We start from the raw sequence: 16,949 nt of genomic DNA, 5'->3' as shown, positions 1-16,949 counted from the left end.
GTGCCCCGGGTCCCGGGACACCGAGGATCCCGCGACACCGGGGGTCCCGGGACACCGGGGGTCCCGGGACACCGGGGGGGGTGGTTCCCGCAGCACCGGGGGTCTCACGACACCGGGGGGGTCCCGCAGTGCCCCGGGTCCCGCAGCACCGGGGGTCCTGGGACACCGGGGGTCCCGGGACACCGGAGGGGGTGGTTCCCGCAGCACCGGGGGTCCCGCAGCACCGGGGGTCTCCAGGCAGAGCTGGGAGCCCCCCTCTCCCCGCTCAGCCACGCCGCTGCCATCTGCCTGCGCTGACCCACGGGCTCCCGCGCCGGCAAGAGCTGCTCGCTGCCGGAGATAATTGGCGGTGCTAATTAGCACGTTATTAACACACCCCCCCTCCTCCTCCTCCTCCTCCTCCTCCTCGCCGTGCTCCGCACGGGGCACGGCTCTGCCGGGCGTGCCCCCTTCGCCGAGCCCACCGTGCCCACCGGGCCGTGGGCAGCGTGGGCAGGCGGCGGGTGCCGGTGGCACCGGTGACAAACGAGGGGACGGGAGGGTGGCGGTGCCGGTGGCGGCTCGCAGATGGGAAGCGAGCGGAGAAGGGCAGCGTGTTATTAAAATGTGTTGAGTTGTAATAATCCGAGGGGGTGGCATGGCCGCGTGGGAGGGAGCTATTTTAGACCCCAACGCCGCGGCGAGGGGCTGCCGAGGGCACCCGCGGGTGGGGTGGGCTGGGGAGGAGACCCCCCCCTCATTCCCCTCCCTCCCCACTCCCCCTTTTATCCAACAGGTTGTCTACTACACGGAGATGCACAAGATTTTTGGGGACCTGACGGCACAGATCGACCGGCCCGGGCTGAGCGACGAGCAGCGCGAGCGGGAGAACGACGCCAAGCTCAGCGAGCTCCGGGCGCTCTCCATCGTGGCCGACGACTGAGGCCAGCCTGGGGGTGGGGAGGGGATGGGGATCCCCCCCTTTCCCCCCAGCTCCCCTCCCAGGGACGGACTCGCGGCTCTGCATCGTCCTTGTCGGTCCGCGAATGAGTTTCGCCTTAAATTTTGGGGGTGTGGAGGAGCAAGGAAAGGGAGCGATCCCGTGCGGACAAAGATGGGGATTGGGATGTGGGGTGCTGGGTTTTACCAGGTTCCAGACCCCTCTTTGCACCCCCAGAGCCCAGAGGGTGAGACCCCCCCACTCCTTCCCCTCATTTTGTGCCTTAGTAGCCCGGTGGTCCCCTCAGGGGAGGGTAAAATCACTCAAATCCCGTTTTTTGAGGTACAGGGAGGGGGTGATGCCTCCCGTGGCGAGCGTCCATCCCTCTTTTCCCAGGAATGGGACAAAGAGCCCCTGCCCCAGAGCTGGGGGGTGCAGGGTGGGGACAGGGGACCCCAGACCCCAGAGCAGGGACAGCTGGGGGACATCCCTACGGAAGCAAACCTATGGAAAACTGGGGGCTTCAGCCCCGCCTCGGTGTGCGGGGAAGGGCCGCAGGGACTCGGTGGCTTGTCCCCAATAAAGTTTTTGGCAGCGCAGCACGGCCGGGGCTGCGTCGGTGCCACCGCTGGGGCTGTGTCGCTGTCACCACTGGGGTTGTGCCGGTGTCACCGTCACCACCAAGGCTGTGCTGGTGCCACCACTGGGGCTGTGCCAGTGTCACTGTCACCACCAGGGCCATGTCTGTGCCACCACCGGGTCCGTGCCGTTACGGCTGTTACCACCAGGGCCATGCCAGTGCCACCGCTGGGGCCGTGTCGGTGTTGCTGTCACCACCAGGGCCGTGCCAGTGTCACCACCGGGTCCATGCCGGTGCCGGTGTCACCGCCAGGGTGGTGTCGCTGTCACCACTGGGGCCGTGCCAGTGTCGGTGTTGCTGTCACCACTGGGGCTGTGCCAGTGTCACCATGCCGGTGTCACTGTGCCAGTGTCGGTGTCACTGTCACCATTGGGGCTGTGCCGGTGTCACCATGCCAGTGTCGGTGTTGCTGTCACCACTGGGGCTGTGCCAGTGTCACCATGCCGGTGTCACCGTGCCAGTGTCACTGTGCCAGTGTCGGTGTCACTGTCACCACTGGGGCTGTGCCGGTGTTGCTGCCGTGCTGGTGTCGCTGTCACCACCAGGGCCATGTCTGTGTCAGTGTCAGGGCCGTGCTGGTGTCACCATGCCGGTGTCAGTGTCGCTGTCACCATCAGGGCCATGCCGGTGTCACCGTGCCAATGTTGGTGTCACTGTCACCGCCGGGGCTGTGCCAGTGTCACCGTGACGGTGTCGGTGTCATCATGCCGGTCCCTGTGTCGGTGTCCCTGCTGGGGCCGTGCCGGTGTCACCGTGCCGGTGTCACCGTGCCGGTGTCGGTGTCATCATGCCGGTCCCTGTGTCGGTGTCGCTGTCACCACCGGGGCCGTGCCGGTGTCACCGTGCCGGTCCCTGTGTCACTGTTACCGCTGGGGCCGTGCCGGTGTCACCGTGCTGGTGTCGGTGTCGCTGTCACCGTGCCGGTGTAGCTGTCACCGTGCCGGTGTCAATGTCACCGTGCCGGTGTCACCGTGCCGGTGTCGGTGTCGCTGTCACCATGCCGGTGTCAATGTCACCGTGACGGTGTCGGTGTCGCTGTCACCGTGTCGGTGTCGCTGTCACCGTGCCGGTGTCGGTGTCAATGTCACCGTGCCGGTGTCGGTGTCGTTGTCACCGTGCCGGTGTCGCTGTCACCATGCCGGTGTCAATGTCACCGTGCCGGTGTCGGTGTCAATGTCACCGTGCCGCTGTCAATGTCACCGTGCCGGTGTCGCTGTCACCGTGCCGGTGTCGCTGTCAATGTCACCGTGCCGGTGTCGGTGTCAATGTCACCGTGCCGCTGTCAATGTCACCGTGCCGGTGTCGGTGTCGCTGTCACCGTGCCAGTGTCGCTGTCACCGTGCCGGTGTCAATGTCACCGTGCCGGTGTCAATGTCACCGTGCCGGTGTCGGTGTCAATGTCACCGTGCCGCTGTCAATGTCACCGTGCCGGTGTCGGTGTCGCTGTCACCGTGCCGGTGTCGCTGTCACCGTGCCGGTGTCAATGTCACCGTGCCGGTGTCGCTGTCACCGTGCCGGTGTCGCTGTCAATGTCACCGTGTCGCTGTCGCTGTCACCGCCGGGCCGCTGTCGCCCTCTGCCGCCGCCCGGCCGCCACTGCAGGGGGACGCGGGGGGCTCGGGGTGTCCCGGGGGGAGAACCGGGACTGAACATCCCCGTGGAGGGGGAAGGAGGCGGCGCCAGAGCACGAGGAACGGAGGTTTCGGTACAAGAGGAGCTTTCCGGCCCGACTGGCACCTTCCAGGGTCAGCAGGGGCCGCCTGCTGGGTCCTGGGCTGAGCGGGTGCTGCTCGGGGTGGGCTTGGAAGCCCACCCTGCTGAGGTTCCAGTGGAGATGACGAAGGTCCCTTCGAGGCTCCTGCTGCTCCAGGTACCAGGGAAACCTTCCCCAGCCCTTCCCAGCGGGACCTGCATGAGACGGGGAGCGGTGCTTGGGGTGTCCTGGGAAGCCCAGCAGGAAATGAGGATGGAACCCCTAAAACCAAACCGTCCCTTCCCAGCTGGTGCAGAAGGGATGGGACAGAGCTGTGAGAGTGCTGCTGGCTGTCCCCAGTGCGGGGACACGGCGAGGTGCCCCCAGGAGCGTCCCAGGCCACGGCTCCTCCCCAGATCTCAGCAGGGAGAACTTCATCCCTCCCTCTCCCCTTGGCTGTTCCTTCCCAACCACATCACATGGCAGGCCAGGTTGAAGCAAAATAAACCCCGTTGCCACAGTTACCCAGAGCAGGGATGCTAAATATACAGAATATAGATATTTTTTTATATATATATATATTTAACAGCCATGCACAGAGCCTGTGAGGCTGAGCAAGGGACACGCTCCCCCACGGGATCCGAGCCCTGCAGACCTCAGTGTGGTCCCAAACGGGCACAGATCCCTCTGTGGCCTGGATTCCTGCCCAAATTCCAGACCCCCATGGCTCACCTGAACCCACCTGGTGGTTTTTTCTGTGCCGCTGTCACCCTGTGTGGCACAGCCAGACCTCCCCGGCCACCTCGTCCCCAGCATCCCTCCCCTTCTGCGCTCCGAGCATCCCCAAATCCCCGCTCCTGGTCCCTGCCAGCACTCAGGATGTCACCCATGGAAACTTCAACCCAGGCGTTCCCAGGGATTCACTCCGCCTACTCTCCACAGCGGCTGGGGAGGAGAATTCCATCTTTGATAGTAAAAAGTGGATAATTAGCGGGTTTTGCACCGCCCACAAGATCCCAGCGCTAATAGGGAGAGCGGCAGGAAGGGAAAACTCGCTCTGCGATGAGGAACGTGCTCAGCCTCGGTGGCTGGGGCACCCCTGGGTGAGGCTCATCAGCACCCCGAGCTCCAGGAGGGAAGGGAAGGATCCCCCGGAGGATCCGCGAGTGGCAGCGGGGCCAGCCCAGCATGGGGAGCATTCCCTGCTGCTGAGCAAATCCTCCTCCTTTTCCCTCCCCGTCGGGAATTCCGGGTTAGCTCAGTGGCACTGCTGCCATCCCAATTGTCCCCCTTCCTCCCCAAATCTCAGACAGGTTTAGCAGGTGCCAGTCCACCTCCAATCCCGAGGATTTTCCTCACAAATAGGATGAATTAACCCTGTCCAGGCCTGCCAACACCAGCACACATCTGCATCCGCACCTTGATTTTCCTTGTCAGGGGCTCGGGAGCTTCCCCCTGTTCCAGGTGATTCGGGGGTGCTGGGGTGGGACAGAGAGGCTCAGGTCTCCTTCCTCCTCCTCACCCGGGCCCTGGAAGGAGAATCAGCATCCCCTGGACCAGCCCCAGCAGCTCCCTTGGGATCATCACTGGGATTCAGGCGGGTCCCAGGGGAGGGGGAGGATGGAGGAGCAGAGGGGCAGCAGGGGAGGGGGTGCCCAGACCCCAACCCCGCACCGGGAGCACCCAGCCGGGTCCTTCCCCACCGCCCCGAGCCCCTCCCCATTGCTCCTCACCCTGGGGGGCTCAGGAGGGCCGAGGGGGGGAGATGGGAAGGGGTTTGATGCTGGAAAGGGGGGAACAAGGACAAAACACACACAACCCCCCGAGCTGTGCTCCAAAAACCCTTCAGCACCCCCGGCCAGGCTGCGACCCAGCCGGGGGGCACTGCCAGGGACCCCCTGTCCCCCCAGACCCTGCCGTGAGGGTGGGCACGGCGGGGACGAGCACTCACGGTTCCCGGGGAGGAGCGGGAGGATGCGGGACGCTGCAGCTCCAGGGATGTCCCCGGGGCTCCCTCGCGGTTCCCGGGGAGGAGCGGGGGGATGCGGGACGCTGCAGCTCCAGGGATGTCCCCGGGGCTCCCTCGCGGTTCCCGGGGGGATGCGGGGGGATGCGGGACGCTGCAGCTCCAGGGATGTCCCCAGGGTGGGAGCGGTGCCGGGAGGCGCTGCGGGATTCACCGCTGGGAAGGAAAAAACTCCCAAGGGATGGTAGGAAATCGGCAGGAAAAGGGGTAAAAAAGGGAGGGATAACGGGATACCTGACGGGAGAGCGCCTGGCCGGGGCTCGGGGCAGCATCTTCCTCACCTGCGGCACCGGCCCGTCCCGCGCAGAGCTGGCGACACCGGGAGGGGCTCCAGCAGCGCCAAAACAGCATCGAGCCCCCTCCTCACCCACCCCCAAACTGGGGGAGTCCCCTGGAGAGAGCAGCGATGCTCCCGGCAGCATCATCCCCGACGTGGCGGGGACCCCCGGCGCCCCCTCCCCACCACCCGCGGGGGGCTCGGGGGAAGGACGAGCTTTGCCCCGAGCCCCGGGACCCCTCCGGAGCCTGCCCCGGGTGGGGAGGGGGCTCGGGAGCCGCTTGGTCCGTGCGCGGCCCCGTGGGACAAAAGGGGCGGAAAAGCCGTGGGAAGTGATGCGGCGGTGACGCGTCCTGGCGTGACGTCACGCCGGGTTTTGGGGCGTGACGTCACGGCGCGGCAGCAAGCAAGCAAGCACCTCGCTACGAGCCGCGCGTTTGTGGCTGAAAAGACTTTATTGGGGGAAAAGAAATCAAGGGGAAGGGGCTGCGCCAGGCTGGGGACCGGCCCCGGGCTGGCGTGACGTCATGGCGAGAGGCGTGACGTCATAGCGAGGGGCGTGACGCAATTCTTCCATCCGGGTGCGGCGGTGGGAGCGGGACCCCTCCCGGTCCTACCGGCACCGGCCGCCCCGCAGGGAGCGGCGGGCCAGGCGGGTGAGCAGCACCTTCACCCGGCCCCAGTGCGAGCGCCCGTCCTGCCGGGAGAGCGGCGTCAGGGGCGGGTCCCGGGGGCGCCCCGGGCCTCCCCGAGCCCCCCCGGCCGTACCTTGTCCGGTGGCGGGACCCCCGCCCCGCCCTCGGAGGGGTCCAGCAGGCTGGGGGAGCTCAGCGAGTGTCCGCCCAGCCTCCGGCACGGCCCGGGCTCGGCTGCTGCAAGGAGGGGAACGAAGCTGGTCAAGCTGAAGGGTTGGGGTGGGCATCGTGCTGCCACGGTCCCGCACGCTGCCCCCGTCCCCGCATCTCCCGGTGCCGCCGCTCCCGAGCTCACCTGGCGCTTGGCTGTCCGAGCAGGAGCGCGGCCGGAACCCCTCATCCCTCCAGGCGCCCAAATCCAAATCCTGCCTCGGGGGCTGCCGGCTGGACTGCGGGCGAGGAGGGGACGGGCGGGGTGTGAGAGCTGCGACCCCCGCACCCCCTTCCCCCCGCGAATCCCGCTCCTCCCGGCCCTCACCAGGCTGCGGGCGCAGCGGGCTCCGGCCGCCTGCCGCCGCAGGGCGCGGTTGTCCTGCTGCAGCCGCGCCAGGCGCTCCAGCATCTGGCACACCTGCTCCAGGTAGCGCAGCCCCTGCCCCGGCACCGCGGCCTGGGGGTCCCGGGGCTGCCGAACCCCCGAGGGGTCCCCGGGGGGCTCTGCCAGCTCGGCGGCGCTGGCGCTGCGCTGGCAGCGCTGCCTCCTGCTCCGCTGCGCTGCCTGCAGCAGCCTCCGGCTGGCCGAGCGGCTCCGGGCCGGCCTGGGGGGCTCCTCCCCGGGGGGCTCCCCTCCGGGGGGCTCCTCTCCGGGGGGCTTCTCCGCCGGGAAACCCTCCAGGGAGAAGCTGCTCTCGGAGCCCAGCGGGGTGGAGGGCGAGTGCTCGTTGCTGGCCATCTCCACGCCCGAATCCTCGGACTCGGATTTGAGGAGCCTCCCGCCGGCCGGGGGGCTGCTGGGGGGCTGCGGGGGTCCCCGGCTGCTCATTCCCCGCGGGGGCTGCCGCGGGCTCTCCTGCAGCCGCCGGTAGACGCTGGCGGAGGTGCGCACGATGCAGCTCTCGGCCGACTCCCAGGGACCATCTGCGGGGCAAGGGAGGACGAGTGGGCTGAGCTGGGGGGTCCCTGGGAAGGAAAGTGGATGCCCACCACCCCTCCAAGCCCCCCGAACCCCCTACAGCAGCTCCAGCCGTGCCCAAGGCCGTTCTCCCCCTGCCCAGCAGCTGGGAATACTCTCCTACAACTCCCCAAAAACACAGCCGCGGCCTCCACCATCCTCCTCCTCCTCCTCCTCCCAAGCTGATCTGCTGGGGGGACACCCACGGCCCCCACCCTGACCTGGGCAGGGCTTTGGAGCCAGGCTCTTCCATATCCCACTCCAGCACGGTGCCGACAGCCCAGGACACAGCGCGGCCGTGGGATCCCGGACCTGGGACGGCTCCGGGGACCGCCAGCTCCTCGCACTCGTGCCCATAGGATGGGTGGCACCGCCAGCCGGGCTGTGCCCCCCAGCACCCCGCAGCTCCAGGTGGGATCGCGCTGCATCCACGGCGAGCTCTCGGCATTCCTCGCCCAGCGCTCTCTCCCTTCCCAGCCACGCCGCGGGCTCAGGGAGCTGGCAGCGCAGCTTTGGCACCTCCTGCGGGCTGCCCACCCCCTAAAACCCCACTCGGGGGCTTGAACCCCCTCGAAGGCACTCACAGCAGCTGCACCTCCTCTTCCAGACGGCGCGGGAGCCGCCCCACATCGCCGGGAGCCGGAGCCGAGTGCCGGGCGCGCGTCCCGGCGCTCCCTTTTATTGCCACCCCGGCCGGCGACGGGCCCTGCATCCAGAGGCGCCCATTGCAGGACCGGTTCCCAACTGGTTCCTCGCAGGGCTTGGGATCGGCGATACTGGCTGGGCCAGTGGTTAAGGACTCCCTTCCCAGCCCAGCTGGGAAGGCGAGAGGGTTGTTTGGGCGCCGGCAGGCAGCCAGGTGCCGCCTGCATCCCTCCCAATTCCACAAACCTCACTCAGGGCTCCAGCGTGCTCTGAATTCACCGGCCGGGGGTCCCAGTGCTCCCAAATTCCTGCCCCTCCCGCAGCCGGCCTGCTCACCGTGCATCCCTCGGGGGCTGGAGGGGCCGAGGGGAGCCGCGGCCAGCCCCGGGACAATCCGGCCGTTCAGTGGGATTGAATCCCAGCAATGCCGGGGAGCAGCCCGCCCGCCCCAGCAGGATTGAATCCCAGGAATTCCGGGGGGCAGCCCTTCCACCGCAGCTCCGTGGCTGCTGCCAGCGTCCCAGAGCATCCCACACGCTGCAATTCCACAGGCTCCAGGTCCCCCCGTGCCAAGGCACCGCTGCCCCCGCCGCCACGGGGGCGTCACCGGAGCCCCACCGGTGTGGGGGGCACCGGCAGGGTGAGAAGGGGTCTGGGGGTCCCCATCAGCTCCTCCTGGGGGTGCCCCTGCGTTGGCAGCTCAGTCCCCAGAACCTCCCAGACGTTGCTGCTGGAGGGGTCCCGGCACACTCGGAAACGAGCCCTGGGTTTTGGGGACCCCCACGCCGCATTTGGGGACAGGCACCGGCCCATCAGCCCAAAGACGGGAAGGGAAAACCTGAATTCCCAGCGCAGCCGGTAGCCTGGGCCCCTCCCAGCAGGGAGTGGGATGGAAATCGGGGCTCCAGGGACCCCCTGTAGCACAAATTGGGGGTTCCAGGGAACCCCCGGGCTCCTTCTCGAGCACAAATTTGGGTTCCAAGGAGCCCGGGTTCCCTCTCCAGCACTGACACCTCAAAACAGAGATCCCTGAGGATCCCCTCCAGCACGATCCTCGCAGGCTGGAGACCCGAGGGACCCAGGCCAGAGCGGGGGGACCCCCGTAGCCCCGGGACCACCGACTCACCGCGGAGCGGCTGCACCGTGAAGGTTCCGCGGCGGCGCAGCATCCTCGGGGTGTACCGGGAGCGAGGGGGGTAAAACGGGAATGGGGGGCTGGGAACCGGGCAGGGAGCACCGGGAACCGGGCAGGGAGCACCGGAGCGGCTCCTCCGCTGCTTTATGGGGCAGGGCCGGGGGGCGGCACGGCCCCGGGGCGGGGCGGGGCGGGGGGGCCGCCCCCTGCCCGGGCAGCGCCTACGCCCCCAGCCCCAGCTGTGTTATCCCAGGAGAGCTCAAAGCGTTTATTCCTCTTTTTCCCGTGTGGAGAGGGCAGGACCATCATCATCATCATCTTCATCATCATCTTCATCCCTCCCTGGGTGTCATAGAGCCGGGGAATGGTTGGGTTGGGAAGGGACCTTCAAGCCCACCCAAGTGCCACCCCTGCCATGGCAGGGACACCTTCCACCATCCCAACCTGGCCTCGGACACTTCCAGAGACCCGGGGGCAGCCCCAGCTGCTCTGGGATGATGAATTGGGATTTCGGTGGTGAGGGGCTCACGGGAGGCTGTGCCCCCAGGAGGAGCGGAGGGGGGGTCCTGGCTGTCCCTGCTGCAGAGGGACAGGGGAAGGGCCAATTCTCTCCCCGGCCGCTGATAACAGCCAAGCCCAGATAACAGCAAAGCCATCCCCGTGCAGGCGGGCACGGAGGGCGGGGAGCGGCGATAAGAGCACCTGGAGCAGGACAAAGGCCTCGGCCAACAGCCCCCAATAAACCCGGACACCTCCCAAGGAGCGGCCGTCCAGCCCCGCGGGCAGCCCTGACCTTCCCGGGAGCAGGACAAGGAGCGGCACCGGAGCATCAGAACCCCCACCCCGGGTGCAGGAAGGGTCTGGGGGGGCCCTGTCTGCACCCCAGGTTTGGGGTTGAACCCTCCTTCCCCCTGCCCTGAGGTTCCCGGCACAGAGCAGACACGGCAGTGGAGCAAATATATATTATATTTAAAGAGAATCTGCTTTAATTCTCGGAGAAGCCCTTTGCAGTCCGTGCACAAGCGGTGCCAGCCCCTCTCCGGTCCCCAAGCGCTCAAGCCACGCCACTCCCAACGTGCCCTCGGTGTCGCCCAGGCTGAGAACTCACCCAGCTCATCGCACACGCCCACGAAGGGGCGTGCACCCCCAAATCCCGTCCATCCCCAGCCTGGCAGCGCCCCCAGCCCAGCCCCACCGCGGTGGGGCGGGACCGGCCCGGGCCCACGGGGGGATGCGGGGCTGACCCCACCGCGCGGTGCCGGGGCTCAGGAGCGGGGGGACACGGCTGTCCCCGGGGGTCCCTGGTAGCGCAGGCGGGCGTGTTTCTCGCAGAACAGCTCGTCCCCCACCCAGAAGTGGCCGCGCATCTTCAGGCTGAGGCCGCAGTCGGCGCAGGTGTAGCAGGACGGGTGCCGGTAGCGGCCGTCCTGGATCCGCACCGCCTGTGTCCTGCGGGTGTGGACAGGGGTCAGCCAGGCCACCCCGCGTGTCCCCAGGGTCCCCTCCCACCCGGGATCAGCCACATCGCGGCCCTGGAGCCGTGGCAGGGCTGGATCCTGCCCTGGCCCCACTCGCACCCCACAGTCAGCCCCATTTTCACCCTGAAGGAGCAATAGCAGGGATGGATCCTGCCCTAGCCCCAGGACCACCCTGATTTTCACCCTGAAGGAGCAATGGCAGGGATGGATCCTGCCCTGGGGTCCCCGGACCCCCAGCCCCACTCGCACCCCACAATCAGCCCCATTTTCACCCTGAAGGAGCCGTGGAAGGGGTGGATCCTGCCCTGGCCCCACTCGCACCCCACAGTCAGCCCCATTTTCACCCCGAAGGAGCAATAGCAGGGATGGATCCTGCCCTGACCCCAGGACCGCCCCCATCTTCACCCTGAAGGAGCCGTGGCAGGGATGGATCCTGCCCTGGGGTCTCCAGACCCCCAGTCCCACTCCCACCCCACAATCAGCCCCATTTTCACTCTGAAGGAGCAATGGCAGGGATGGATCCTGCCCTGGGGTCCCCAGACCCCCAGCCCCACTCCCACCCCACAATCAGCCCCATTTTCACCCCTCCGGCCGTGCCAGCTGGGGTGGATTCTGCCCCGGGACCTGTCCCACCCACACCCGGGATTATTTTCTCCCCGCCGGGAGCAATGGCAGGGACGGATCCCGCCCCGGGACACCCCCGCCCCTTTTCTGGCTTTGCCAGGAGGGATGGCAGGGCCGGGCCCGGCCCGGGACCCCCCCAGGCCCCCAGCCCCACTCACGCGATGCTGCTCCCGCACTTCTCACAGACGTGCAGCTTCTGCACCCCGGCCACGGGCTTGCGAGCACCGGCCGAGAGCCGGCTGGGGAAGGGGGCTGCGGGGCCTCCTGGGGGGACACGAGGCCATCAGGGTCCTGCCAGCCCCGTGCCCGACCTCCCGCCGCCCTCCGTGCCCCGCTCACCTCCCTCCTCATCCTCCAGCGCCTCCTGGAGCAGGCGGAAGGTGCTGGATTGCCGCGGGGCCGCCCGCAGCTCCCGGTTCTCCTGCAGCATCTTGTAGACCTCCGAGTCCTCCTCCAAGCGCCTCATGGCCGGCTCCGAGCCCTGGCTGCGGGGCGCAGCCCGAGGGGAGGTTTTGGGGGGGTTCCCAGCGCCCGGATTCCGGGATCCACCCGGCTGCGCCCCGCAGCCCGTCCGCCACCTGCTCCCTCCTCCCGGGAGCTGCCCCAGCCTGCCCGGCCCTCCCACGGCCCCACCTGCCCGCAGGTGAGTTAACCCTTTCCACGGGCTCCCTCAGCACCCACGGGTGACGAACCGGCGTGGGGACATGGGGCTGGGGGCTTCCCTGCCATGGGGTGTCCCCCCCGCCAGCCCCCAGCCCGCTCCGTACCTGTGGCAGGTGCCGGGAGAGGGGGAGGAGAGGCGCCGCTCCCTGAGGCTTTTCCAGGGGTTCTGGGGGGCTCCGAGCTGCGGTGAGGGTGGGCGGGGGGCTGGAGGCAGGACGGGTCCCTGGGAGCTGCTCTGGCGGCTCGGGCGTCGCTCCTGCCAGGGGGAGAAGTCAGGGATGTCCTGGGGGCTGGGGTGGGGTGCTGCAGCAGCCCCCCAAAATGGCCTGAGGGTGCCCACAGACCCTCCCTCACCCCAGGGACACCCGGACCAGGCCCGGGGGCTTTCCCCAAGCCCAGGTCTCCAGAGGGATGCAGGGATGCTCCGTGGGGCAGCTGCTTCTCCTTCCCACCCAGGCTGGGCTCAGTGGGACCCCGCAGAGGGGCCGGGGCAGCGCCCCCACCCCACAACCCAGAGGCTGCGCCCCTCCCCTCCCCTCCCTTCCCCTCCCCTCCATCTGCTCCTGCTTAGCGGCCCCGGCGAGGCCGGGAAGCGGAACCCCGGATAAGTGGAAGCCGATGTTCCCCGGGAGCAGCTGCCACGCAGATGGGAACGAATCCCCGCGGCACCGCGGGGTGGGCACAGGGACCCCCAGCCCGTGGAGAGGGAAAGGGGCAGCGCCGAGGCTCCGTGGGGTCACGAGGGACGAGCTAAAATTGGGCACGGGAGGAGCCGGGCCTTGGCCTCATCCCTGGCGGATCCAGCGCCAGCCCCGGCCGGGATGCGGGGGGAGCGGGATGGATCCCGGGGCCGCCATCCCCTCACCGCCCCCGGAGCGCCGGGGCTCGGGTGGGAGCTCCGGGCACGGCACCCTCATGTCGCCAACGCTGTGGCGGAGCTGGGAGCGACCCTCCGGGGCAGGGACGGAGCCCGTGGGACAGGGAGGGACCCTCCGGAGCCGGCAGCAAGCAAACCAGGAGCTGGGGAGGAAGGAGGGAGCGGGCGGCCGGAGGAGCCAAGGGGCGGCCGGGGCTGCGGCCAAAGGCAGCTGGGAAGGGCCGCGCTCGGGGCCGCGGCGCTTCCCAATTTGGGCTTGAAAAACAAGAAAAAAGAGAAAGCGGGGAGGGAGGAAAGGAGGGAGACGCCAAGCGCGGAGCCAGAGGCTGCCCGCAGGGAGGATGGGGCAGCCGCGGCCATCCTGGGACTGAGCTCGGGGGTGGAGGAGGCGTCCCGGGCATCCCGATCCCGGTGCATCCCGATCCCGCTCCTGCGCATCCCGGTCCCTCTCCCGGGCATCCCGATCCCGCTCCCGGGCATCCCGATCCCGCTCCCGGGCATCCCGGTCCCGCTGCCGGCGCATCCCGGTCCCGGCGCATCCCGATCCCGGTGCATCCCGATCCCGCTCCTGCGCATCCCGATCCCGATCCCGGTGCATCCCGATCCCGCTCATGGGCATCCCGATCCCGGTGCATCCCGATCCCGCTCCCGGGCATCCCGATCCCGATCCCGCTGCATCCCGGTCCCGCTCATGGGCATCCCGGTCCCTCTCCCGGGCATCCCGATCCCGCTCCTGCGCATCCCGATCCCGATCCCGGTGCATCCCGATCCCGCTCCCGGGCATCCCGCTCCCGGGCATCCCGGTCCCGCTCCCGGGCATCCCGATCCCGCTCCCGGGCATCCTGGTCCCGCTCATGGGCATCCCCGTCCCTCTCCCGGGCATCCCGGTCCCGCTCCCGGCGCATCCCGGTCCCGCTGCCGGTGTCCCACCGCGGCGGGGCCGCGCCGGGCCGCGGGTCCCTGCCCGGCCAACACCCCGGTGCCCCGGGCTGGCGGGAGCGGGGCCGGGCCTTCCCAAACTGGTTTGGCCTCCCCGGGCTGGCGCCGCTGCCAAGAGGAGCAAAACATCCCCGGGCCGGTGCGGCGGTGCCCGCGGGGCCGGGGGCGCTGCCAGCGCGGCGGGGAGGGGACACCGGCGGCACCCAGGGCAGACGGGGACCCTGAGGGACGGCGGGGCTGGGGTGGGGGTGCAGAGGGAGTGGTTTGGGGGCTCCGAGTGGGGTTGTTCGGGGGCTCAAAATGAGGTGGTTTGGGGGGGTCAAGGCAGGGGAGGTTTAGCATTGCAAAGGGGTTAGGGTTTGGTGGTTCAAAGCAGGGTGGTTTGGGGCTTAAAAAGGGGTTTGGGGGTTCAGAGGGGGGATGGTTTTCGGGTTCAAAAGGTTTTGGTGCACAGATGCCCACCCAGCATCTCTGCCTGGCCCCTGCAGCCCCCCAGCTCCCTGCTCACCTGGCAGAGGCTGGGACAGGTGAACTCCTGCTCCAAGGGCTGTGAGCTGGGGGAGAGAACGGAGACATCAGGGGGGTCCCCGGCCCTGCCCAGACCCCTCCTCACCCCCAGCCCCACACACAGCCCGCTGCAGCCTTACCTGGCACTGCCAGGCGGCTGGGTGAGGGATGCCAGGCTGGCACCGAGGGTTCTGGGGGCACTTTGGCTCTCGCTCTGCATCCACAGCGTGTCCTGGGGAGGGGAGGGTGGCACCAGCAGCTGCCACCAGCTCTGGCTGGGGGTTGGGGTGCTCGGGGGCTGCCCGGGGCTCACCTGGAAGTGAGTGGCCAACGTCTCCGCCGAGGTGTCCCCGTTGGTGTGGCTGGGAGGTGGCACCGGGGCCCTGAGGGCCAGAGGAGGGCAGCAGGGTTTGGGATCTGCCCCAGCACCCACCTCTCCCTCCCTGGCACCCAGGGCCGGGTGCCCCAGCACCCACCTCTCCACCTCCAGCCGGAGCTGCCCGGGGCTCTGCTTGATCTTGTTCTGCGCCTCCACGTTGAGCATCTCAGCCGTGCTCTCCCCATTGATGGTGACAATGACATCCCCCGGCCTCAGGCCACCCGTGGCCGCCTTCCCGTGCTCCGTCACCTCCGCGGGGAAGGGGACATGGGACCGGCAGCCCCGCTGACCCCCCCGTGCCGTGCAGCATCCCCCGGCCCCGAGCCCCACCCTGCCGGGATGCTCCCACCCGCTGCCATCTCCAGGGCCCTGCCAGAGCAGCACCAAACCCTCTGCCAGGAGGGCACCACGGCCTTGGAAACCACACCCGGAAAAAATCGGCACAGCCCAGCCCGGCCCAGGGGCCACAGGAGCCGCCCCCCGCCGCCATCAGCAGCCGTGGGCCGTTCCCACGGAGCAGGATCCCCCAAGGACGGCAAACAGGATCCGCTGCCCGGAGCAGCCCGGCCCGCCCGGAGCCCCGGCGGCTTCCCCGGGCCGGGGGACACCCGGGGGCTCCTACCTTGGAGACGGTGATGGGCTTCCCGAAATCTCTTCCCCCGGAGATGCGGAAGCCCCACGGGGCCGGGCCGGGCAGTGTCACCGTCACCGGCATGGCAGCAGCGGCTCCGGGTGGGCAGGAGCGAGGTGTCAGCGGTCGCAGGGGATGAGGCGGAGGGATCCCCCCTCCTCCCACCCACAGACCACACAACGAGGGCCTCCCTGTCCCCGCTGCGCCCCGAGGGTCCCCACGCCGGCAGCGCTTTCCTTCCGGGGAGGGGAGCCAGGTCCTCGCAGGGTGGCACCAGCCACCGCCGCTTCCTCTTGTCCCCCGAGGCTGGCGGCTTCCTCCCCCGGGCCGGGGGGTCCCAGGCACCCGGCGGTGCAGCTGGGACAGCCGAGGTCGTTCCCAGGAGCTGGAGCAAGGCAGGAAATCGGTGACGCCTTGGCAGCAAGGCCAGCGCTGTGGCCTGGCAGAGCCGAGCCAGTGGGGTTTGGAAGGATGTGGCAGCCAGGGACGGGTTCTGCTGCTCGCCACAGCAGGATCCGACACCCAGCGAGGGCCGGCAGCCTCAGCCCTTCATCCCACAGCAAATCCACACCGGTGAAGGACGCTGAGGATCCCCCGGGGGTGGCACGGGGTCCCCACGGCACCCCGGTGAGCGGGGCAGCCCTTGGCTCCGATGGGGTGGGTGGGAATGGGCACCTTAAATCCCCTAAATCCACACCAGGTCCCATCCCACCCATCCCACCAGAGCCTGGGGGAGCTGGGCAGCCCATCTGGAACCGGGCACCCCATCCGGCACCGGGCACCCCGTCCGCAGCCGCCGGGAATGTTAAAAATCCCAAGAGCACAAAGAGGGGCTTGAGAGGCTGCCCGGAAGAATTTCCTGGGCTGGGCTTCCAGTGCCGGGAGGAAACCCCAAACCCCCTCCCCATGCCCAGCCCCGCTCAGCATCCCTGGGCAGCGAGGGCTGCCAGCCCCGGGACCCCCATACCCAGCTAGACACCCACCCCAGACCCCCCCCGACAGCCCTGCGCCTTTTCTCCGGACCCTGCACCCCTTCTTTAGACACTGTCCCCCACCTCTCCCTTATGTCCCCTTCTCCTGCACCCCTCCTCCATCCCTGCACCCCTTCTCCAGTCCCTGCACCTCCCCTTCGTGTCCTGCGCCCCTTCTCCATCCCCGTCCCCGGCTCTGCCCGTGCTGCCCTTCTCCACCCCCTGCCGCCCTCCTCGGCCCCCCGCACCCCACCTGTGTCCCCGCTCCCTCCCGGCTCTGTCCCCGCCGCACAGCGACGTCTTTGTGCCCGCGGCGCCTGGCGGTGCCGCCCGGCAGGGGGACGGGCGATGCCAGGAGGCGCGGGGACGTGGGGACACGGCGACTTGGCACCCGCGAGGACCCGGGGGACGTGGGGACCTGGGGACACGGTGGCGGGACCTGCCCGCACATCCCTCTCCACCCCCGGGCACCGGGACCCCCGACGGACGGACACCCCCGGCAGCCGCAGCCGGCGCCCCCCGCGCCCCCCGCGCCCCCGCGCACTCACCGGGGCGGCCGAGCCGGGCGGCCCCGCGGGGCTGCGGAGCCGAGCGCGGCCCCGGGACGGCGCCGCCTCCTCGGGAGGAGCCGGGCCGGGCCGGGCTGCGGGCACGGCCCCCCCCGAGGGGCGCACGGCGGCGGCCGGGCCCGCCCCGGCGCGGAGCGGGACCGCCCGTGGGCGTGGGGGGATCCCCGCGG

The 16,949-nt window shown here is 69.3% G+C and overlaps 3 protein-coding genes and 1 long non-coding RNA gene across 9 annotated transcripts in view; 1 reads left to right on the top strand and 3 right to left on the bottom strand.

The window, feature by feature from the left end:
• The window catches only part of BIN3 (bridging integrator 3), a 47,030-nt gene extending 45,512 nt beyond the window's left edge, over positions 1–1,518 (top strand). For all 4 annotated transcript variants that reach the window (XM_077789248.2, XM_085559188.1, XM_085559187.1 and 1 more), the window contains one exon: positions 776–1,518. In XM_077789248.2, the coding sequence (XP_077645374.1) occupies positions 776–922 (147 nt within the window). In that variant the 3' untranslated portion in view covers positions 923–1,518. The remainder of the gene's footprint in view (positions 1–775) is intronic.
• LOC110479413 (uncharacterized) lies at positions 791–5,913 on the bottom strand. Of its 2 annotated transcripts, XR_014949849.1 has the most exons (3): positions 5,204–5,905; positions 4,672–4,781; positions 791–3,467 (listed from the first exon to the last, which is right to left on the bottom strand). It is a non-coding gene; the product is annotated as an uncharacterized LOC110479413 (long non-coding RNA). The 2 variants fall into 2 exon arrangements; XR_014949848.1 differs by having other exon boundaries at positions 791–4,781; positions 5,204–5,913.
• A 78-nt stretch (positions 5,914–5,991) lies between these two features.
• On the bottom strand, positions 5,992–9,675 carry C22H8orf58 (chromosome 22 C8orf58 homolog). Of its 2 annotated transcripts, none has more exons than XM_085559186.1 (5): positions 9,133–9,675; positions 6,729–7,327; positions 6,546–6,639; positions 6,324–6,427; positions 5,992–6,252 (listed from the first exon to the last, which is right to left on the bottom strand). In XM_085559186.1, the coding sequence occupies exons 1-5, from the start codon at positions 9,173–9,175 to the stop codon at positions 6,169–6,171; spliced, it is 924 nt and encodes a 307-aa protein (XP_085415312.1). In that variant the 5' UTR covers positions 9,176–9,675; the 3' UTR covers positions 5,992–6,168. The 2 variants fall into 2 exon arrangements, with proteins under 2 accessions (XP_085415312.1, XP_085415311.1); XM_085559185.1 differs by lacking the exon at positions 9,133–9,675 and adding an exon at positions 7,946–9,019.
• Positions 9,676–10,089: 414 nt separating this feature from the next.
• PDLIM2 (PDZ and LIM domain 2) lies at positions 10,090–16,892 on the bottom strand. Its single transcript, XM_085559184.1, has 10 exons — positions 16,759–16,892; positions 15,231–15,624; positions 14,706–14,857; positions 14,543–14,612; positions 14,370–14,461; positions 14,231–14,276; positions 12,011–12,162; positions 11,583–11,728; positions 11,402–11,507; positions 10,090–10,590 (listed from the first exon to the last, which is right to left on the bottom strand). Exons 2-10 carry the CDS (start codon positions 15,321–15,323, stop codon positions 10,407–10,409), a joined length of 1,041 nt encoding a protein of 346 aa, XP_085415310.1. The 5' UTR covers positions 15,324–15,624; positions 16,759–16,892; the 3' UTR covers positions 10,090–10,406.
• Positions 16,893–16,949: the final 57 nt, after the last annotated feature.

Source organism: Lonchura striata, chromosome 22 (genome assembly GCF_050655825.1).
Source record: "Lonchura striata isolate lonStrDom1 chromosome 22, ASM5065582v1, whole genome shotgun sequence".
NCBI lineage: Eukaryota > Metazoa > Chordata > Aves > Passeriformes > Estrildidae > Lonchura > Lonchura striata.
Note: the sequence above shows the minus strand (reverse complement) of the source record. Positions and strands in the feature narration are given on the sequence as shown.

Excerpts from the sequence above, each read along its gene's own strand:
- C22H8orf58 (XM_085559185.1), bottom strand. The coding sequence starts at position 7,991 with ATGTGGGGCGGCTCCCGCGCCGTCTGGAAGAGGAGGTGCAGCTGCT. Across the intron at positions 7,328-7,945 it reads GAAGAGGAGGTGCAGCTGCT|ATGGTCCCTGGGAGTCGGCC; the intron begins GTGAGTGCCTTC and ends CTTGCCCCGCAG. Across the intron at positions 6,428-6,545 it reads CTCGGACAGCCAAGCGCCAG|CAGCCGAGCCCGGGCCGTGC; the intron begins GTGAGCTCGGGA and ends CCCTCCTTGCAG.
- PDLIM2 (XM_085559184.1), bottom strand. The coding sequence starts at position 15,323 with ATGCCGGTGACGGTGACACTGCCCGGCCCGGCCCCGTGGGGCTTCCGC. Across the intron at positions 14,613-14,705 it reads CTCCGGCTGGAGGTGGAGAG|GGCCCCGGTGCCACCTCCCA; the intron begins GTGGGTGCTGGG and ends TCTGGCCCTCAG. Across the intron at positions 11,729-12,010 it reads TCTCCCGGCACCTGCCACAG|CCAGGGCTCGGAGCCGGCCA; the intron begins GTACGGAGCGGG and ends TGCGCCCCGCAG.